Source organism: Ranitomeya variabilis, chromosome 1 (assembly GCF_051348905.1).
Source record: "Ranitomeya variabilis isolate aRanVar5 chromosome 1, aRanVar5.hap1, whole genome shotgun sequence".
Classification (NCBI taxonomy): domain Eukaryota; kingdom Metazoa; phylum Chordata; class Amphibia; order Anura; family Dendrobatidae; genus Ranitomeya; species Ranitomeya variabilis.
The window spans coordinates 32,866,042-32,884,834 of NC_135232.1; the positions used below are offsets into that span (position 1 = coordinate 32,866,042).

Below are 18,793 nucleotides of genomic sequence, written 5' to 3' on the forward strand. Positions count from 1 at the left end.
CTAGTGTGAAGTCTCCACAAACAGTGATGGTTTGGGGAGCCATGTCATCTGCTGGTGTAGGTCCACTGTGTTTTATCAAGACCAAAGTCAGCGCATCCGTCTACCAGGAAATTTTAGAGCACTTCATGCTTCCCTCTGCCGACAAGCATTTTGGAGATTGAAATGTAATTCTCCAGCAGGACTTGACCCCTGTCCACACTGCCAAAAAAAAAATAACTGGTTTACAAACAACAGTATCACTGTGCTTCATTGGCAGCAAACTCGCCTGACCTTAACACCATATAGAATCTATGGTGTATTTTCAAAAGGAAGATGAGAGACACCAGACCCAGCAATGCAGACGAGCTGAAGGCTGCCATCAAAGCTACCTGGGCTTCCATAACCCCTCAGTAGTGCCACAGGCTGATCGCTCCATGCCACGACGCATTGATGCAGTAATTGATGCAAAAGGAGCCCGACCAAGTATTGAGTGCATTTACTGAATGTACATTTCAGTAGGTCAACATTTTGGAAGTTAAAATCATATTTCAAGCTGGTGTTATAAAGTATTCTAATTTACTGAGAAAATGACTTTTGGGTTTTTGTTATGATCTGGTGGCCTAGGAGCAGCATGAGACATACTCTTGAGAAGGTGGTACCTGTACTGACCGCAGACCCTGATCTTAACACCGCAACTAGAAGCAGCCGTGGGATGTTCCTAACACTCCCAAGACACCTCGTCACAGCCGGAGGACTAAATACCCCTAGAGAAAGAAATGGAAAAGCTATCTTGCCTCAGAGAAAATCCCCAAAGGACAGACAGCCCCCCGCAAATATTGATGGTGAGAGGAGAGGGAATTAACATACACAGACTGAAATCAGGAATTAGCAAAGGAGGCCATTCTAGCTAGACAGAAAGGACAGGACAGAGTACTATGCGGTCAGTATTAAAATACTAGAAAATATCCACCACAGAAAATACAAAATCTCCACATCTAACTAAAGATATAGAGGGTATATCTGCATCTCCAGAGATACCAGCTTGGATGAGCAAGTGCTTATACTGACCAAGCTGGACAAGACTAAACATAGAAATGCACTGAATTATAAGGCCCACAGCATGTGGACTGCAAAATCAAAGCCAGAACGTATCTTTGTTGCAATGAACAGCAAAGCAGGAGAGACCAGAAGCGATGTGAATCCTCCAGGAACAATGGACAAAAGGGTGAAACAAAACTAAATAGCCCAGTGGATTGCATTAAGTGGACCCACCTGATGACATGCTGTGATTGAAGACAGCAGCCCTACCACTTATAACCACTGGAGGGAGCCCAAGAGCAGAATTCACAACAGGTTTTCATTGGCTGTAAGCCATAATCATCAACATTAACAGAAATAAACACTTGAAATAGATCACTCTGTGTGTAATGATTCTATATAATATGAGTTTCACTTTTTGCATTGAAGAACTGAAATAAATTAACTTTTTGATGATATTCTAATTTTGTGAGAAACACCTGTATATATAATAGAATAATAGCCGGCAATTCAGCAGTTGTGCACAGTAAAATACAGCAGGAGCCGACAGAATAGAAGAAATGGATTACATACAGTAAATACACATAGAATAGGTAGATATACAGATGTCCGTGACAAATACAATTAGTACAGTGTGTGTACTGGACATGTATTTAATAATTAAAAGATTATTTTTCAGAAAAAAAAGAAGTGGGCTCCAGAGTAATTTTCTTAACCAGCAGAGGGAAAGCTGGGGGCTGATTTTTATAGCCTGATAAGGGGGTAATACCCATGGAGCTTCCCAGGCTATTAATATCAGCTTACAGCTGTATACTTAGCCTTTACTACTAAGTATACACATACAGTATAGATCAAAAGTTTGGACACACCTTCTCATTTAAAGATTTTTCTGTATTTTCATGACTATGAAAATTGTACATTCAAAACTATGAATTAACAAATGTGGAATTATATACCTAACAAAAAAGTGTGAAACAACTAAAATTATGTCTTATTCTAGGTTCGTCAAAGAAGCCACCTTTTGCTTTGATGACTGCTTTGCACACTCTTGGCATTCTCTTGATGAGCTTCAAGAGGTAGTTACTGGAAATGGTTTTCACTTCACAGGTGTGCCCTGTCAGGTTTAATAAGTGCGATTTCTTGCCTTATAAATGGGGTTGGGATCATCAGTTGTGTTGTGCAGAAGTCTGGTGGATACACAGCTGATAGTTCTACTTAATAGACTGTTAGCTGCTTTTTTCTTGCCATAATACAAATTCTAAGTAAAGAAAAACGAGTGGCCATCATTACTTTAGGACTGTGGAGACCTGGGTGTCGTAACCAGTGCCTTCCCCCATCCCATCACTCCCGTAATGAAACACACTCAGTCCTAGGTGGGTTGAACAGGTCGGTCACAGTTTATTAATTAAATAAGCAGAGAAAGGCAATTACATATCGTAATGGGCGGCTCACGCCCAGCTCCTGTCCGTGATCGACAGGGTAATTGGCCCAACGAGCGGTTACGACCTTTGCCCTCCTCCGCTTCTTCCACCACAGAGGATCCCGTGTATTACCTACACGGGACTCCGACCCCACCCATCAATGTTAGGGCCTGTTCAACCCCATCCTGTAATCCAGACAGAATGTACCGGTATGTCAAATGTCGATAAGGGGTTAACATTTATTTTAGCGCAAAACTTGCCTTTCCCATTATCTAACAATTCTGGAGCATCTTTTCTTAGATTCCTGCATTCTGTGGTTCCTTTGTTATTCCTCCTGGAAAAGTATAAGGGTATGTTTCCACGTTCAGGAAACGCTGCGTTTTTGACGCTGCGTTTTTCCGCAGCGTCAAAAACGCAGCGTCCAGATGTTACAGCATAGTGGAGGGGATTTCATGAAATCCAGACTCCACTATGCGTTAAACGCATGCGTTTTTGCCGCGAAAACGCATGCGTGGTGCGTTTTTTCTAAACGCAGCATGTTGCTACTATGAGCAAAACACGCAGGTACACCGCAGGTGACCTGCCAGTGACCTCAGGTGCAGTTTTGGTCAGGATTTTACCTGCATAAAATCCGGACCAAAGCCTGAAGCAAAACTGAACGTGGAAACATACCCTAAATGACTGGACACCGGCTGTATCCTGCACAATGTGGCCGCTCCGCACTGATCGCACGGTGTCAGTCTGTGTAGGACGCCCCGGACTAGTGACCCCGAGCTGTCAGACATGTCTAGAAGGAAGAACCGAGGAACAGGACAATATGGAGCGGTAAGAAAAGATGGATTCACAGAATAACCATCAGGAGCCGACAGGGGCTTATTACCTATATGGGGGGTTCAGTGTGAGGACAGCGGGGACTACAAGTACAGCAATGACCATAATCACACAGAGGTGACAGGACGGGGTGCGGGCTGTGATGATGATGAGCGCTCACCTCTCCTCTCCAGATCTTCTTTCCCGTTCAACACATGTTTCTTCAGAAACTCGATACATTCAATCTCCAGATAATTCTTCTGTCTCTCCCCCACTTGTAGATCTGGACGGTTCCATCTCTGAGCAGTGATCTGCGCCTGCGCCATGGTGGGGACATATGTCCACAACTTTCTGTCCAGGGCCAGGAACTCTCTCCCATCATATCCGTACTGATCGTACCCGGTGATCCCGCCATCATCTCTCAGCTCACAGCCATGCATCACCTGGAGAATATGGAGACCTGCAGACAACACAGGAACATGTTATTACAGCACAAATATCAGCCTGACGATCCAGTGATGAATGTTCCCAGTGTTTCCCATAATCCCCAATATCTGCTGTGTGTAATCGGCCACAGATAATGTGTTGCAGCGGAGACATCATGCACCGACCACAGTCTGACGTCACTACAATATGAGATTGTGTAACCCCTCAGTGACCTGTGCGCGGACATTACTGGTTCTCAGGGGCTGGCTGGCATTTTTCAGCCTGGGGGGCAATCACAAGGCAGTGGCCCTTCAGTTGCGGTGGCCCTCCTTTTCCCTAATAATCTCTGGCCACTGCATAAAAGTAGCAGAGATAACTGGCTTTAAAAACAGGCTGGTTCATATATATGGGAACAGAACGGAGCTTGCTGCATAGATATGGGAGCAGAATCAAGCTTACTCCGGAGATATGGGAGCAGAACCGAGCTTACTACTGAGATATGGGAGCAGAACCGAGCTTACTCCAGAGATATGGGAGCAGAACGGAGCTTACTGCAGAGATATGGTAACAGAACCGAGCTTACTCCAGAGATATGGGAGCAGAACAGAGCTTACTATAGAGATATGGGAGCAAAACAGAGCTTACTACAGAAATCTGGGTGCAGAACGGAGCTTACTACAGAGATATGGGAGCAAAACAGAGCTTACTACAGAGATATGGGAGTAAAACCAAGCTTACTACAGACATATGGGAGCAGAGCGGAGCTTACTGCAGAGATAAGGGAGCAGAACCGAGCTTACTACAGAGATATGGGAGCAGAACGGAGCTTACTACAGAGATAAGGGAGCAGAACCGAGCTTACTACAGAGATAAGGAAGCAGAACAGAGCTTACTACAGAGCTAAGGGAGCAGAATCGAGCTTACTACAGAGATAAGGAAGCAGAACTGAGCTTTCTACAGAGATAAGGGAGCAGAACCGAGCTTACTACAGAGATATGGGAGCAAAACAGAGCTTACTACAGAGATATGGGAGCAGAACTGAGCTTACTCCAGAGAAAAGGGAGCAGGACCGAGCCTAATAAGTCTACTACATGGAAACAAGCTTGCTACATAGAAACTGGAGCAGAACCGAGATTACGGCATACATACCGTACCATAATCTAGATTACTACATTGATACAGTACTAGAACCAAGTTTACTGCTTTGATATGGTGCCATAACGGAGCTTACTTACAAACATACATACAATACGGCTACACTGTGCCTACTACTGTCACCACTACACAGCGAATACATAATATTATAATATCACCATTACCTCTATATGAAACTGCATTCCCCTCAGGCTCCGACGGTCGGGCAAGCAGGGCAGAGAGCGGGGGCCCCTCTGCTGTGCAGCCTGCGGGAGTTACAGCACGCCCCAGAGGGCAGGCAAGTAGAGGTGCGAGTGGCAGCCCATCCGCAGAGCAGCCCGCGGCGGTGATCACGCAGCTCAGCGGCTGGACATCAGGGAGACGCAGCGACCCCCCCGCCGTGCAGCCCGTGGGTGCCAGGGATCGTTCCGGCGGGCGGGCGGTACGGGGGCAGCGCGATGAGCTCCAGGAACACAAGGAGGGATGGGCGGCGCCATCTTGCTTCCGGGGTCCTTCACAAAGGACCCCGAGAATGAGCTGTCCAGCACGGCGCCTGTGCAATCTCACAAGGATAGGGGGCGGGCTGTGGGCATGCTGCAGTGAACGAAAGGCCCATAAGGCCTGCCTGCAGAACTAGGCCCCCAGAAAGGCTGTCCATGGACATGCCAGTACGGGCACAGCGGCGCTGTAGGAGTCCCTCCGGGGATGAGACGGGCCCACGTCAGAAAAGGAAGCAGGCCCCAGGGGGAGAGGGAACCTAGCCTGCAGCGGGGGTCTTTTTCATGTCGGGAGGAGAGCCCTGACAACGAGGACGGAGGGTTGGCCTTCCACACCATGGCAAACAGGGAGAGGACATTGCCAGCCCGGCTCCACTTGGACATGTTCCAGGCCCAGTCTGGAGAAGAAGACGACGACATCGAGGACTACGTAGCGACCAGAGGGATGTCGGCTCCCTGGGAGCTTGGTAATTATGAATCTATGTTGTCTTTGTCTTCCGTCGCTGGCCCATCAACAGGAAACTGGGATAGTCGGGGATCCAAGGTTAATAACGTAATGGTTGAGAAGTCACCCTCTGATCCAATCAGCAGTGAGCTAATAGCGTTGGTAGCCTGGTTAGAGAAGAGGTTAGATTGCCTAGAGGAACCGGGGCCATCTCACCTATCAGCCTGGACGACCCCTTACACCCATCATAGAGGGGGGACGAGTGTGAGTAACGGCACCGTCGAAGTGTCGGACGCGACGTCAGCAGGGCTGGGGGAAAATTTTCACTTAGATGATAGGGCCCGGGGGGAGGTGTACATTTGTTTCTCAGGCCCCCTAGGCGCCCATCTTAAAAAAGAGGTGAGGGAAAAAATTTGGAGTAATGAGTACGTAGACATATTTTCATTGCTGCCCATCGATAAATTGAGTGTTGAGAGGATTGGGAAAGAGGGGAATAAAAAGGAGGAAGAGGAAAGGCGACGGAGTCAGATGGTACCGCAGATGTTCTCGAATTGGTTGCAGGCCTTTGCAATTCTAGCCAGCATTATAGGGGAGAGAGCGCCAGAGAACTGTTCACAATTGTTCTGCTACATGGATTCCATAAGTGAAGCTTACAGAACTTATGGGGGACACGCATGGTTGCGGTATGACGAGCAGTTCCGCCAGCGGAAGGCCATTCGTCCCTCCATCAGATGGGACCAAAAAGATATTGGGCTTTGGTTAAAGATTATGGCCCCTAGCAATAGATTTGGGAACTCCTTTCAGGGGTGGGCCAGGAGAACCGGCCAAACGGGTTATGGTTCAGGGGCTCAAGTATCAGGAGGTTTTCAAGCCCGGGGTGGGATAAAAAAAAACACGGTATATGTTGGCAGTTTAACGAGAGACAATGTAAGTTCGGGCCCAGCTGCAAATTCAGACATCAATGCTCAGTGTGTAGCGGGTTCTCACACGGAGCCAGTAGATGTGTAAGGAAGAACAGCGCTAGCGCCGGGGAAAACAACCATGGTAAAGAGCCAAACCCCAATCAAACTGCACGCGATGCTCTCCTTTCTAGATAAGTACTCCAATAGACCCAAGGCAGACCTGTTAATCAGAGGCTTTAGAGACGGTTTCATAATTCCTGCCACGAAATTCAAATTGCAAAGTTGTGAAGGAAAAACTGCGAAAAGAGGTGCTACTAGGCCGAATGGCAGGTCCATTCAAGTCTCTGCCTTTTTCAGACCTGGTGGTTTCCCCTTTGGGCATTGTGCCCAAGAAGGAACCAAATAAGTTCCGAATGATTCACCATTTGTCATATCCCCGTGGCAAGTCCGTTAATGATGGCATTGATCCTGAATTATGTTCAGTCGTATACGCCACGTTTGATGAGGCTGTGCAGTGGGTGAGGAAGTGTGGTAAAGGGGCTCTAATGGCGAAGACTGACGTCGAATCTGCCTTTCGGTTACTGCCAGTACATCCAGTTAGTCAACGCCTGTTTGGGTGCTATTGGGAGGGAGAGTACTTTGTGGACAGGTGCTTACCCATGGGATGCCCCCTGTCGTGTTTCTCGTTTGAGGCCTTTAGCAGTTTTCTGGAATGGGTAGTTAGGGACGTTTCTGGTTTAAAATCTATAATACATTACTTGGATGATTTTTGATAAGTAGGCCCCCCGGAATCGGAAGTGTGCGAGGTGATTTTGAGGAGCTTAGAGTGGGTGGCAAAGGAATTCGGTGTACCATTGGCCCCTGAAAAAACGGTCCGTCCAACGTCATGTATTTCCTTCCTGGGTATTGTTATCGATACAGTCAAATGGGAATGTCGGCTGCCGGAGGGCAAGGCATTGAAAGTGAAAAAATTGAGGTTACGGGAGGTGCAGTCCTTACTAGGCAGTTTAAACTTCGCATGTCGGGTGTTGCCTATGGGGAGGGTTTTTTCAAGAAGGTTGGCAGTAGCTACGGCAGGTGTGTAGCTGCCTCATCATTATGTTCGATTATCGGCTGACAACAGAGCTGATCTGGCAGTCTGGAACACATTTCTGGAAAATTACAACGGGCGATCGTTGATCATGATGATGGATGGGGTGTGTTGCAATTCCGACATTGACCTATACATGGACGCAGCGGGGAGTAGCGGTTTTGGAGCTTATTTTTAGCGGCAATGGTGTGCGGCCAAGTGGCCTGAGAAATGGGTCCGTTTGGGTCTTGTTAAGAACATAGCGTTACTGGAGATTTTTCCCATTTTCGTAGCTGTCAATTTGTGGAAATGGCGGCTGGCGAACAGGAGGATTAGTTTCAAATGTGACAACATGGGCGTGGTGTTGGCTATAAATAACATAACCGCTTCTTCCCCTCCAGTTATCAGTGTTTTGCGGCAGCTAGTATTGGACTGCCTATCTATTAATGCTCATTTTACTGCATCACATGTACCGGGAGAATTTAACTCAATAGCTGACGCACTTTCTCGTTTCCAGTTGGAGTTCCGGGCCCTGGCACCGGAGGCAGAAGAGGGCAGACTCTGGAACGTGGTATCAGGGCGGTCGGACCATTAATTAGGTCATCGTTGGCAAGCAGCACATGGGCAGCCTATCATCGGTCATGGGAAACGTGGGAACATTGGCTAGGACGGGGGGGGGGGAACACCTAACAGATGAGGAGAAAGTGGGGGTGTTATTGATGGGAATCAGGCAGGCAGCCGATGATAAGTGGTCTGCAGCGAGGGTTAATCAGTTAATTTCCGGGTTGGCTTTCGGTTTTAAACTTAGGAATAGGACTGATTTGACAAAAAAGTTTATAGTCAGGCAGGCGCTTAGAGGTTTTCGTAGGAAAAGAAGCCAAACAGATAATAGGCGGCCAGTTTCATTTGGATTACTAGAGAAGTTGGGACTGGGACTAAAGGTGGTTTGCAGGTCACCCTTTGAGGTAAGATTATTCAGGATTGCATTTTCTTTGGCCTTTTTCGGTGCAATGAGATTGGGAGAATTAGTAGCGCCAAGTAAGACTAAGGTTGGGGGCATTTTAGTCGAGGCCATAATGATTACCAGAAGGGGAGTGGAATTCTGGATCTGGAAATCAAAGACGGACCAGTTAGGAAAAGGACAGAGAGTTCTGTTGGGCAGGGTGAAGGATTCCTTTATGTGTCCGTCCAGATGTTTCGAGCAATTTATGTCCATTAGGCCACTTCAGGGAGGATCATTGTTATGCCACGAAGAGGGGACGTTCCTATCCAAATATCAGTTTGTTACAATATTTCACAGGTGTTTGAAGGAATTGGGAATAGAGCCACGCCGTTATGGAGGGCATTCATTTCACATTGGGGCTGCAATGGAGGCGGCGGTGGGAGGCTTCAGCGCCAAAGTTTTAAAGAGAATTGGCCGCTGGGAATCAAAGCGTTACCGGTCTTACGTGCGACCTTAAGGAAATGGAGGGGCCGAACCGGCTGGCATTTAAACATGTCTCTAACATATTTTGCTTTGTTGCAGGGCAAGTTCCACTGTTAATCTGGAACTTAGGCCACTCTTACGTTCACTGGGGAGCGCTGTGAGCGGACGGACAGACTGACGGCAGACAGTTGGGTTACACAAAAGACGTGGCGTCCATTAGATGGTTGGGTTTTAGGGGGTTGGTCTGGAAGCAGGTTCTTCACGAGTTTCTCCTAGCAGTTCACTTCCACAGGGCCCCAATATTCTAGTTCTGCATGTAGGGGGAACGATTTGGCAGCTTGTTCTGGTAAAGGATTACTTGACGACATCAAAAAAGATCTGAGGCAGCTATGGTCAGCCTTCCCGGGGATAAAAGTAGTATGGTCTGACATGTACTTAGAAGACTCGGGCGAGGAGCGCGGTCAGTGCCAAGGGTTAATGCAGTGCCCCAGAGTCCTGGTCGTTGCAGTACTGATGCTCCGCCGCTAAGGGGAGTGATGGTACATCTGATGGCACTGAAGGAGTTCACCTGACCAGGTATCACAGACACCAATACACTTCACAGTCTGGCCTCCAGGGGGAGCTAAGGGTGCTATGTATTAGGCCACTCCTCACAGTCTGGTAAAACTGGGGGTTGGATAGGAAGTTAGTTAGAAGCTGACTGGGAATCGAACAGGCAACATCCTGTGGCAGAGGGTGTTGCAGGGGAGAGACTCAGGGGGGTCCTTGTCAGGGGTGGGATCCTGACAGAGGCCTAGCGAACAGAGAGAACGTTACGGGACCGCGCCTGCACTTGATCGCGGCAGTACCCTAAGAAAGGACAAGAAGCGAGGTTTATTGTGCTGAGTGAGAAACGAGATCAATGCAACAAGGAGAAATACCAGTAGGAGTCGTGCTGTTAGACGAGGCCACATTCTACTGAGGCGCGTAGCCAGTGGCCGGAACGCCGAGGAAGTACTAGGCTCCAAGCAATACTTCAAACCTACGGCAGGACAGTCAGTTATAGGCGGGCTGTCTCACACAAATCACCTACGAAGACATAGGGGGCAACAATAGGAGAAGGGCGACACTAGGGTCCAGGAAGAGCTCCGAGCCTACCCGTCACACGGGTGCGTCCTAGCCATATCATCTGGGGGACGAAGAAGAACATCAGAATCGAGTTGTGAGGGAACACGAGAAACAGACACAACAGTTGTGGGGGACTATCCCGTAAGCACAGCAGGGGAGGACCACAAGGACCACAACACACAAGCGCTAGAAGGTAGGCACAGATTTCCACCTGCAAAGGGAACTCTGGAGGTGCCATCGGACCGGCCGGACTTGCGCAGCCTGGTTAACCGTATTCCGGACTGAGGATCCTGAAGCCTTCAGTAGAGAGGTAAAGAGACTGCAACCTGGTGTCCTCGTTATTTCCTGTGACCGGCACTTCACCGCACTACCACCACCATCCACACCTATTATTGGGCGCCCCTCAGCAGGGTCACGGACCGGGTCTAGCCACCGTGACAACCCCAGAGCAGAGACTCAGAGGCCCGGTACCGGGTACCCCTCGGCCCTGCGGCAGCGGGGGCGCTACAACTTGGCATCACGAACAGGATCTACTTAAGCCTGAAGAATCAGGTCATGTGTGCCTTGGAACTGTGATTTATTTTGCTTGAACTGTGACTTATTGCAAAGACTGTGGATTGCCACTTGCCGCCAAAAGTTCCCGCCAAAACCGCCGCCATTACAGCGCTAAGGAGAGCGCAGGAGAAGAAGGGCGTGGAAGTGGGCGTGAACAAGCTGAAGAGCGCGAAAGAATGGCCGCCCAGTCTAAATATTTTGGCCCCTTGAGGACGTGTCCGTCAGCAGCCGAGATCCGCCTCCTGATCCTCAATGGTGGACAGAGACAAAGAAAACGAAACCGCCCACGGAGGAGAGAGCGGGAAAAGGACCAGGAAGAAGAAGTCGGCGACATGGAGGACGCCATGGCCAGCCACCCGGAGCCGGAGCGTCAGGCCGGGTGGAAGAAGACCTTTATCGGGAGCCTCATCAGACGTCTGTCGGCAGCCTCGTCTGGCCCGGAGCAAGAAAGAAGTTCCAGCGCTCCGAAGCCAGAAAGCAAGGCCCTGCCGGAAAGCGAGATGCTGCAAACGGAGATGACAACGCCGCAGCGCAAGGCCCTGCAACTAGCGTTCCAGACCCCAGCGGAGACGGAGCAGATCGGCACCGGAGGGACCGCATCTGAAGCAGGTATGAAGAACGACCCTGCCTCGCCAGCAGAGGACTGGCTGATAGGCCCCTTCGCGGTACCCCCTCTCCCTGGGACCTATAGACTCCGGCGCCTTACACCCTGGGATCAGGCCACGGGTATGGAGCACTTCTTGAAGGCCCCACTCTCGCCGATCACCTTGCCGAGCGAGGTCTATGCGGAGCTACGGCCGCCAGAGCGAGAGTAAACCTCGATGCCATGGATATGTAAATAGTTAACTGTTTGTCTTCTTGCTGCTACAACCCGATCAGGGTAACTCTTAAAGGGATCCCTTTGTTTACCCGGGATCCCTTCTTCTGCTTTTTGTTTTTGGTTTTCTGTTTTATCATTGTTGAAAGAACTGCTGGATCATGAACACTGCATGATTACAAACTCACTGTACATAGTTTGCACCTTCTTAAAGGTGTCCTCTATTGGTTTTACAAAAGAAAGGACTCTTTGCGAAGAAACTGTTCCTGGAAACAGCACCGGAGTCCTTACTGCATACGGACTTGCAGCTTGAGAAGTTGCACTACCTCCTAGAGACTTGGTCCCTTCTTAAAGGGGACGTTCATCGATAGCACTTAGAGAATGATGATGCTCTAAAAGAAGAAGTAATAATGCTGATATGTAAAAGTTATATGTAGTAAGCTAGTTAATTGTAAGGAATGTTTAATGATGTGTTAGAAAATGAGGACAGGAAGTGAACCCAGACGGGGTTAGTCAGTGAGTCCTCCAGAGAACCATAAGAGATGGTTGATTGGTTTAGTAAATGAGAGAAGAATTATGTTCGCATGAGAAGAAAGGCAGTAGGCCTGGGCAGATAGACAGACAGGCGGTCCTGCATGAGACAATAGTCCTCCTAGGAGCCATACAGAGATGGCTCCACGGTCCTAAATTGTGAGATGAATGATAAGTTCTATACTGTGTATAGCAGCAGAAAGGCAGTAGGCCCGGGCAGAAAGGGGCGGTCCTGCAACAGAACGAGAGGCAGTAGGCCTGGGGCAGATAGACAGGCGGTCCTGCAGATGTAAAGATGGAAAATGAAGAAAAGTTGATTAGCCTTATAATGTTTTATAAGAAGGTCTTTAGTGGATTCAGCATGTACGTTCTTAAAGGCAACGTTAAATTATTGTTCAAAAATTTGCATTTAGTAGAATACCCGGTTGGGTAAGAAAAGTTATTTATAGTACGTTATTTAAAGTATTTAACCATGTTTGTAACGTTCAAGTGTCCTCACCTCCCATAAAGGGAAGCTTTGTTCAAATGTACTTATTGTTATTGCATTTCAAAATTGTATGTCTTTTTGCTGACATGTATTGTTGTTTTCTTCCCAGTCCAGGAGTACTGGATTTAACCGGGGGGGAGTGCAGCGCCCCAGAGTCCTGGTCGTTGCAGTACTGATGCTCCGCCGCTAAGGGGAGTGATGGTACGTCTGATGGCACTGAAGGAGTTCACCTGACCAGGTATCACAGACACCAATACACTTCACAGTCTGGCCTCCAGGGGGAGCTAAGGGTGCTATGTATTAGGCCACTCCTCACAGTCTGGTAAAACTGGGGGTTGGATAGGAAGTTAGTTAGAAGCTGACTGGGAATCGAACAGGCAACATCCTGTGGCAGAGGGTGTTGCAGGGGAGAGACTCAGGGGGGTCCTTGTCAGGGGTGGGATCCTGACAGAGGCCTAGCGAACAGAGAGAACGTTACGGGACCGCGCCTGCACTTGATCGCGGCAGTACCCTAAGAAAGGACAAGAAGCGAGGTTTATTGTGCTGAGTGAGAAACGAGATCAACGCAACAAGGAGAAATACCAGTAGGAGTCGTGCTGTAAGACGAGGCAACATTCTACTGAGGCGCGTAGCCGGTGGCCGCAACGCCGAGGAAGTACTAGGCTCCAAGCAATACTTCAAACCTACGGCAGGACAGTCAGTTATAGGCGGGCTGTCTCACACAAATCACCTACGAAGACATAGGGGGCAACAATAGGAGAAGGGCGACACTAGGGTCCAGGAAGAGCTCCGAGCCTACCCGTCACACGGGTGCGTCCTAGCCATATCATCTGCGGGACGAAGAACATCAGAATCGAGTTGTGAGGGAACATGAGAAACAGACACAACAGTTGTGGGGGACTATCCCGTAAGCACAGCAGGGGAGGACCACAACACACAAGTGCTAGAAGGTAGGCACAGATTTCCACCTGCAAAGGGAACTCTGGAGGTGCCATCGGACCGGCCGGACTTGCGCAGCCTGGTTAACCGTATTCCGGACTGAGGATCCTGAAGCCTTCAGTAGAGAGGTAAAGAGACTGCAACCTGGTGTCCTCATTATTTCCTGCGACCGGCACTTCACCGCACTACCACCACCATCCACACCTATTATTGGGCTCCCCTCAGCAGGGTCACGGACCGGGTCTAGCCACCGTGACAACCCCAGAGCAGAGACTCAGAGGCCCGGTACCGGGTACCCTGCGGCAGCGGGGGCGCTACATTAACAAAGCACGCATGAAGGTTAATAAAGCGATATCCAAATTCATAGTGCAGAGAGGGGGAGTGGCGGCATGCCATGTGGGCCTGGAGCATGTGCATAGGGCATTTTGGCAAGCTGACGGGGTACATTTGAATGCAGCCGGGATGGATGTGTGGATCACGGAGCTACAAGGAGGGATAATGAAGGCCACAGCATTGCTAGTTGGTGGGGTCTCGAGCTCCTGAGGCGAGGTGCTCTCGGTGTGGCGTTGGTGGGTCCTCGAAGTTGGTAAAAAATTTGAAGTGGGGACTCTTGAAAGGGCCACGAACCCCCTTCATTGGTTGGTTACCTGGCGGTGGTCTGGTGGTAATGGGGGTGATACCCGGCGGTGGTAATGTCGGGGTCACACTAACACGAAAATGGGTGGCACCCGGCGATGATATGTCGGGGTCACATAGTCGTGAGTTTTTTGGGTGATACCTGGCGATGGAATGTCGGGTTCACGTTAACAGAATGGAGGTAACCAAATGTATAAGAAGAGAGGAACGCACTCACCGGGCAGGTAAAATCCAATCCTTTATTGAAGCATGGATAAACTTAGCAGGGAGGGGAGTGGAGGGTGACGGGCGACGGCCGTTTCACCCTGACGAGTGCTTCTACGGGTCCTGTAGACCCGTAGGACCCGTAGAAGCGCTCGTCAGCGTGAAACGGCCGTCGCCCGTCACCCTCCACTCCCCTCCCTGCTAAGTTTATCCATGCTTCAATAAATGATTGGATTTTACCTGCCCGGTGAATGCGTTCCTCTCTTCTTATACATTTGGATATTTATCGTCTTGGTTTTCTTAGATACTACACCACTGGAGCTGCCGTGTGGGACTCTCAGCATTATTTTTGTTTGTTATGCTAGGTGGTTAGCTTGGCTGCAGCTGTGCGGAGGTGATTTCTTTTTTCTTTTTCTCTGGATACAGAATGGAGGTAACCTCTTCCCCTGGACTCGCGGTGCTCCTGAGCTAAAATTATAACGCGGCTAAGAGTTAAAGCGGGGGGGGGGGGGAGGGGCAATGCTATGGGAAAAAAGACCACTAGACTTTACTTAGGTCCCTACTAAGAGTCTTTTTAATTACTAATAAATTGGCTGCTGTGGCCATTTAATTTCCAAAGGAAAATGTGTCTGTCATTTGTTCATGGGAGTGGGGTCAAAAGGGGGGGAAGTGGAATCACGGATAATCAATCTCTCCAGGGTCAAGTATCCGCTGGACACGCACACAAGGATAGGGGAAAGCGGACATGACACTGGAAGAGAGTGAGTGGTTGAAAAAAGACAGGGAGGTGAAGGGGATGGGGGGCTTGGTTACAGGGACAGCAGGGAGGAAATTACATGGGACAAAGGGAGGTGGGGTCTCAGGGAAGGGTTAAAAGGACTGGGCGGGATGTAGGTGTTCTCTTTGACCACAGATGGACAGCTGGATAACAAGTCCCACCCGAGAAGTAGGAAGAATTCCGGGTCACAGTGGCGATGGTCTGCAGCGACAACATAGCATTAATATGATACTGTAATGTTAATTTGGCATGTTTCCTTCTAGGCCCAGGGGAAGGGCAATCCATTTGCCATGGTTCCCCGGAGGCTTTTCCCCCACAGGGTGTCACGATTCACACCGTGACTGTCACCCCTACGTCACGGATCGGGGTGACTTTAGGCCAACAGACGGCTATCACATGTGCAGGGGGGCTTATCTTAGTTATCCCTCCACTGCTACAATGTGATGAAAAACACACAAGGCTATTGACCTCTTGTATTACAGCAGGAGCTTATCTTAGGTATCCCACTGCTCTTCAATATACCACGAACTGCAGGGATTTATGTATATCCCGCTTAGAGTTCCACTTGAATCTTGCAGCTCTCTGGAGCCCCCTTTACTCTCAGGTCAGACTAGGTACTGCACCTAGGGTAATTAGTCGCCAGAAAGGCTGCCTGCTATGTACTGGCTATTGGGCATGCTGCAGTGAGGCGATATAAATACTCCCGCTCAGGAAGGAACAATAATTATCAACGCCGCAGTCGCTACAACGACTCCCAACTACCCAGAACAAAGGTATGCTGCCACCAGCTTCGATTAAACGGGTCCGAAGCTAACCCAAAACAGTAGCGTATTTCCCTTCAGAAGACTTAGGGTATGTTTTAGAGCAGGAAGAACGAAAACTAGTAATTTATATATTTTACTCCGAAAGAAGGCAGTGTTTATAAAGAAGGCATATAAAGATGTTACAATATGAGTCAATTGAAAATATGTACAAAGGTAATTATAAAAAAACATGGATTACATGAGAAATCAACACTTACATGTGTTCAGAGCATTGCAGGCAACCAGGCTAGTGGGTGGAGTTCCCATATATGTCCCAATGCATCAGGACTGGCAGTCAGAGCTCCTCAGGTAAAACTAACTGCTGAGGGTCTGGCAAAAACATAAACCGCAGCCTGTGACATCACCAACAGGGCTGGTTTACCCAGACCCTCCTCTCTCTTCAGTCTTAGTAAATTTCACACAAGTTTGTCTAATGCCTGTATCTCCACTACAGAACATGTCAGAATCATAACACACCCAGCATTCATCTTGTATTGACATTGGCTTTCTAATGAAACCAAATTGGTGCTATTTGTGACGCACAGTTCCAGAGAAACCCATACTTTGTAACTGATGGAGTTAGAAGCCCGCGCTTGCCATGGCGGATAAATCCGTCGATGGAGATTCACAAACTGGACGTATTATTTTCCTAGCCTAAACTGTTGGCCCAATATCTTATCATATTAGAACAAAGACCCTCATGGATTTTGGAGAACTTCTATACCAGTTATAGCTGGACAGATGGGAGGGGGGGAGTAAGTTGCTCCAAGCTTGGAATTTATGGCCAGAGCAATAAAACCCTCTTCTACACAAACATTCAGAAACACAGAGGGAAGGAAGGGCTTTTTAGACCGCTGCATGGGTCTGACAGGCAAACTCCAAAATCATATTATATTTCATACAATCTCGTGACACAGGGGGTTTGTTTTCCTCTCCTGAGTGCTAGCGGATGACTCCTTGTGAGTCGAAGGGTCTTGCTACAAAGAATTCGGCAATATCTTGAAGCATTGGTGGGTCCTCGAAGTCAGCAAAAAATTTGAAGTGGGGACTCTTGAAAAGGCCACAAACCCCCTTCATTGATTGGTTACCTGGTGGTGGTCTGGTGGTAATGGGGTGATACCCGGTGGTAGTAATGTCAGGGTCACACTAACACGAAAATGGGTGGCACCTGGCGATGGAATGTTGGGTTCACGTTAACAGAATGGAGGTAACCTCTCCCCCTGAACTCGCGGTGCTCCTGAGCTAACATTAAAACGCGGCTAGGAGTTAAAGTGGGGGGGGGGGGGGAGGGGCAATGCCATGGGAAAAAAGACCACTAGACTTTGGAATTTCTTACGACTTTGAGGTCCCTACCAAGAGTCTTTTTAATTACTAATAAATTGGCTGCTGTGGCCGTTTAATATCCAAAGGAAAATGTGTCTGTCATTTGTTCATGGGAGTGGGGTCAAAAAGGTGGGGGGGGGGGGGTGGAATCACGGATAATCGATCTGTCCAGGGTCAAGTGTATACAGTATAAACAAAAATGCGCACTGACATCCCTAGAAAGCTGTAGGAAGAGATCCAGATAACATTAATATTAAAAATCAAATTTTTATTATGGTATTTTAAAATTAGACATACAAATCTAAACAAATATACAGCTACCCCAACCAGGAGGGATTCTGGAATTAATCATACATGCATCAAAAAAGTTGCAAATTCTATAATGAGCATGAAACCACTATATTGCAGCCGAGTATAGTATCAGCTCCAGAAGAGGACCCTATTCAGTACAAGGAAAGGAGATTGGCATACCATCCTATATCAAAGTCATGTGACTTAATGGTGCTTCAAGCAATCCCAACAAATGCTAAAAAATAGGAGACCTTTGACAATTAAATAAAATAATGTCCAAAGTTACCCGGTTAATTCAGTGTTGCTCCAAAGCCTATAAAGTGTAGTGTGTATATAGTGTATACAGTGTAGTGTGTATATAGTGTATACAGTGTAGTGTGTGTATAGTGTATACAGTGTAGTGTGTGTATAGTGTATACAGAGTAGTGTGTATACAGTGTAGTGTGTATATAGCGTATACAGTGTAGTGTGTATATAGTGTAGTGTGTATATAGTGTATACAGTGTAGTGTGCATATAGTGTATGCAGTGTAGTGTGCATATAGTGTATGCAGTGTAGTGTGTATATAGTGTATACAGTGTAGTGTGTATATAGTGTATACAGTGTAGTGTGTATATAGTGTATACAATGTAGTGTGTATATAGTGTATACAGTGTAGTGTGTATATAGTGTATACAGTGCAGTGTGTATATAGTGTATACAGTGCAGTGTGTATATAGTGTATACAGTGCAGTGTGTATATAGTGTATACAGTGTAGTGTGTGTATATAGTGTATACAGTGTAGTGTGTATATAGTGTATACAGTGTAGTGTGTATACAGCGCAGTGTGTATATTGGCAAGCGCGGTACTGAATAAGGTGCGCGCCTCTGACTGGGGAGCACACAGAGAGAGCAGCTTGAAAAGGATGTCAGTGCCCAGTTCACCCCCCTAGCATCACTCCCCCTTGGTGATGCACTAATTAGGAGACCCCCAGCCGGCCAGTGGTCACTAGAGGGGAGGGGTCCTACGGCCACTCCTACAGGGGTTAAATCCAGGTGTCCGGCCGGGAACTTCCTCTTTTCCTCCTGGCGGACACCTCCCTCGCTGTAGCGGGAGTCAGTTTCCCCGTCCTGTGACATCACCCCGTCAACATCAGCGGGAGACGGGGTTCCTCCAGGATCGAAGTACACTCGT

General features: G+C 48.2%; 1 protein-coding gene across 1 annotated transcript in view; it reads right to left on the minus strand.

Moving 5' to 3' along the window:
• LOC143804143 (class I histocompatibility antigen, F10 alpha chain-like) overlaps positions 1-18,793 on the minus strand; it is a 134,864-nt gene that overhangs the window by 62,078 nt on the left and 53,993 nt on the right. The window contains exon 3 of the mRNA XM_077281937.1: positions 3,430-3,708. Coding sequence (XP_077138052.1) covers positions 3,430-3,708 — 279 coding nt within the window. The remainder of the gene's footprint in view (positions 1-3,429; positions 3,709-18,793) is intronic.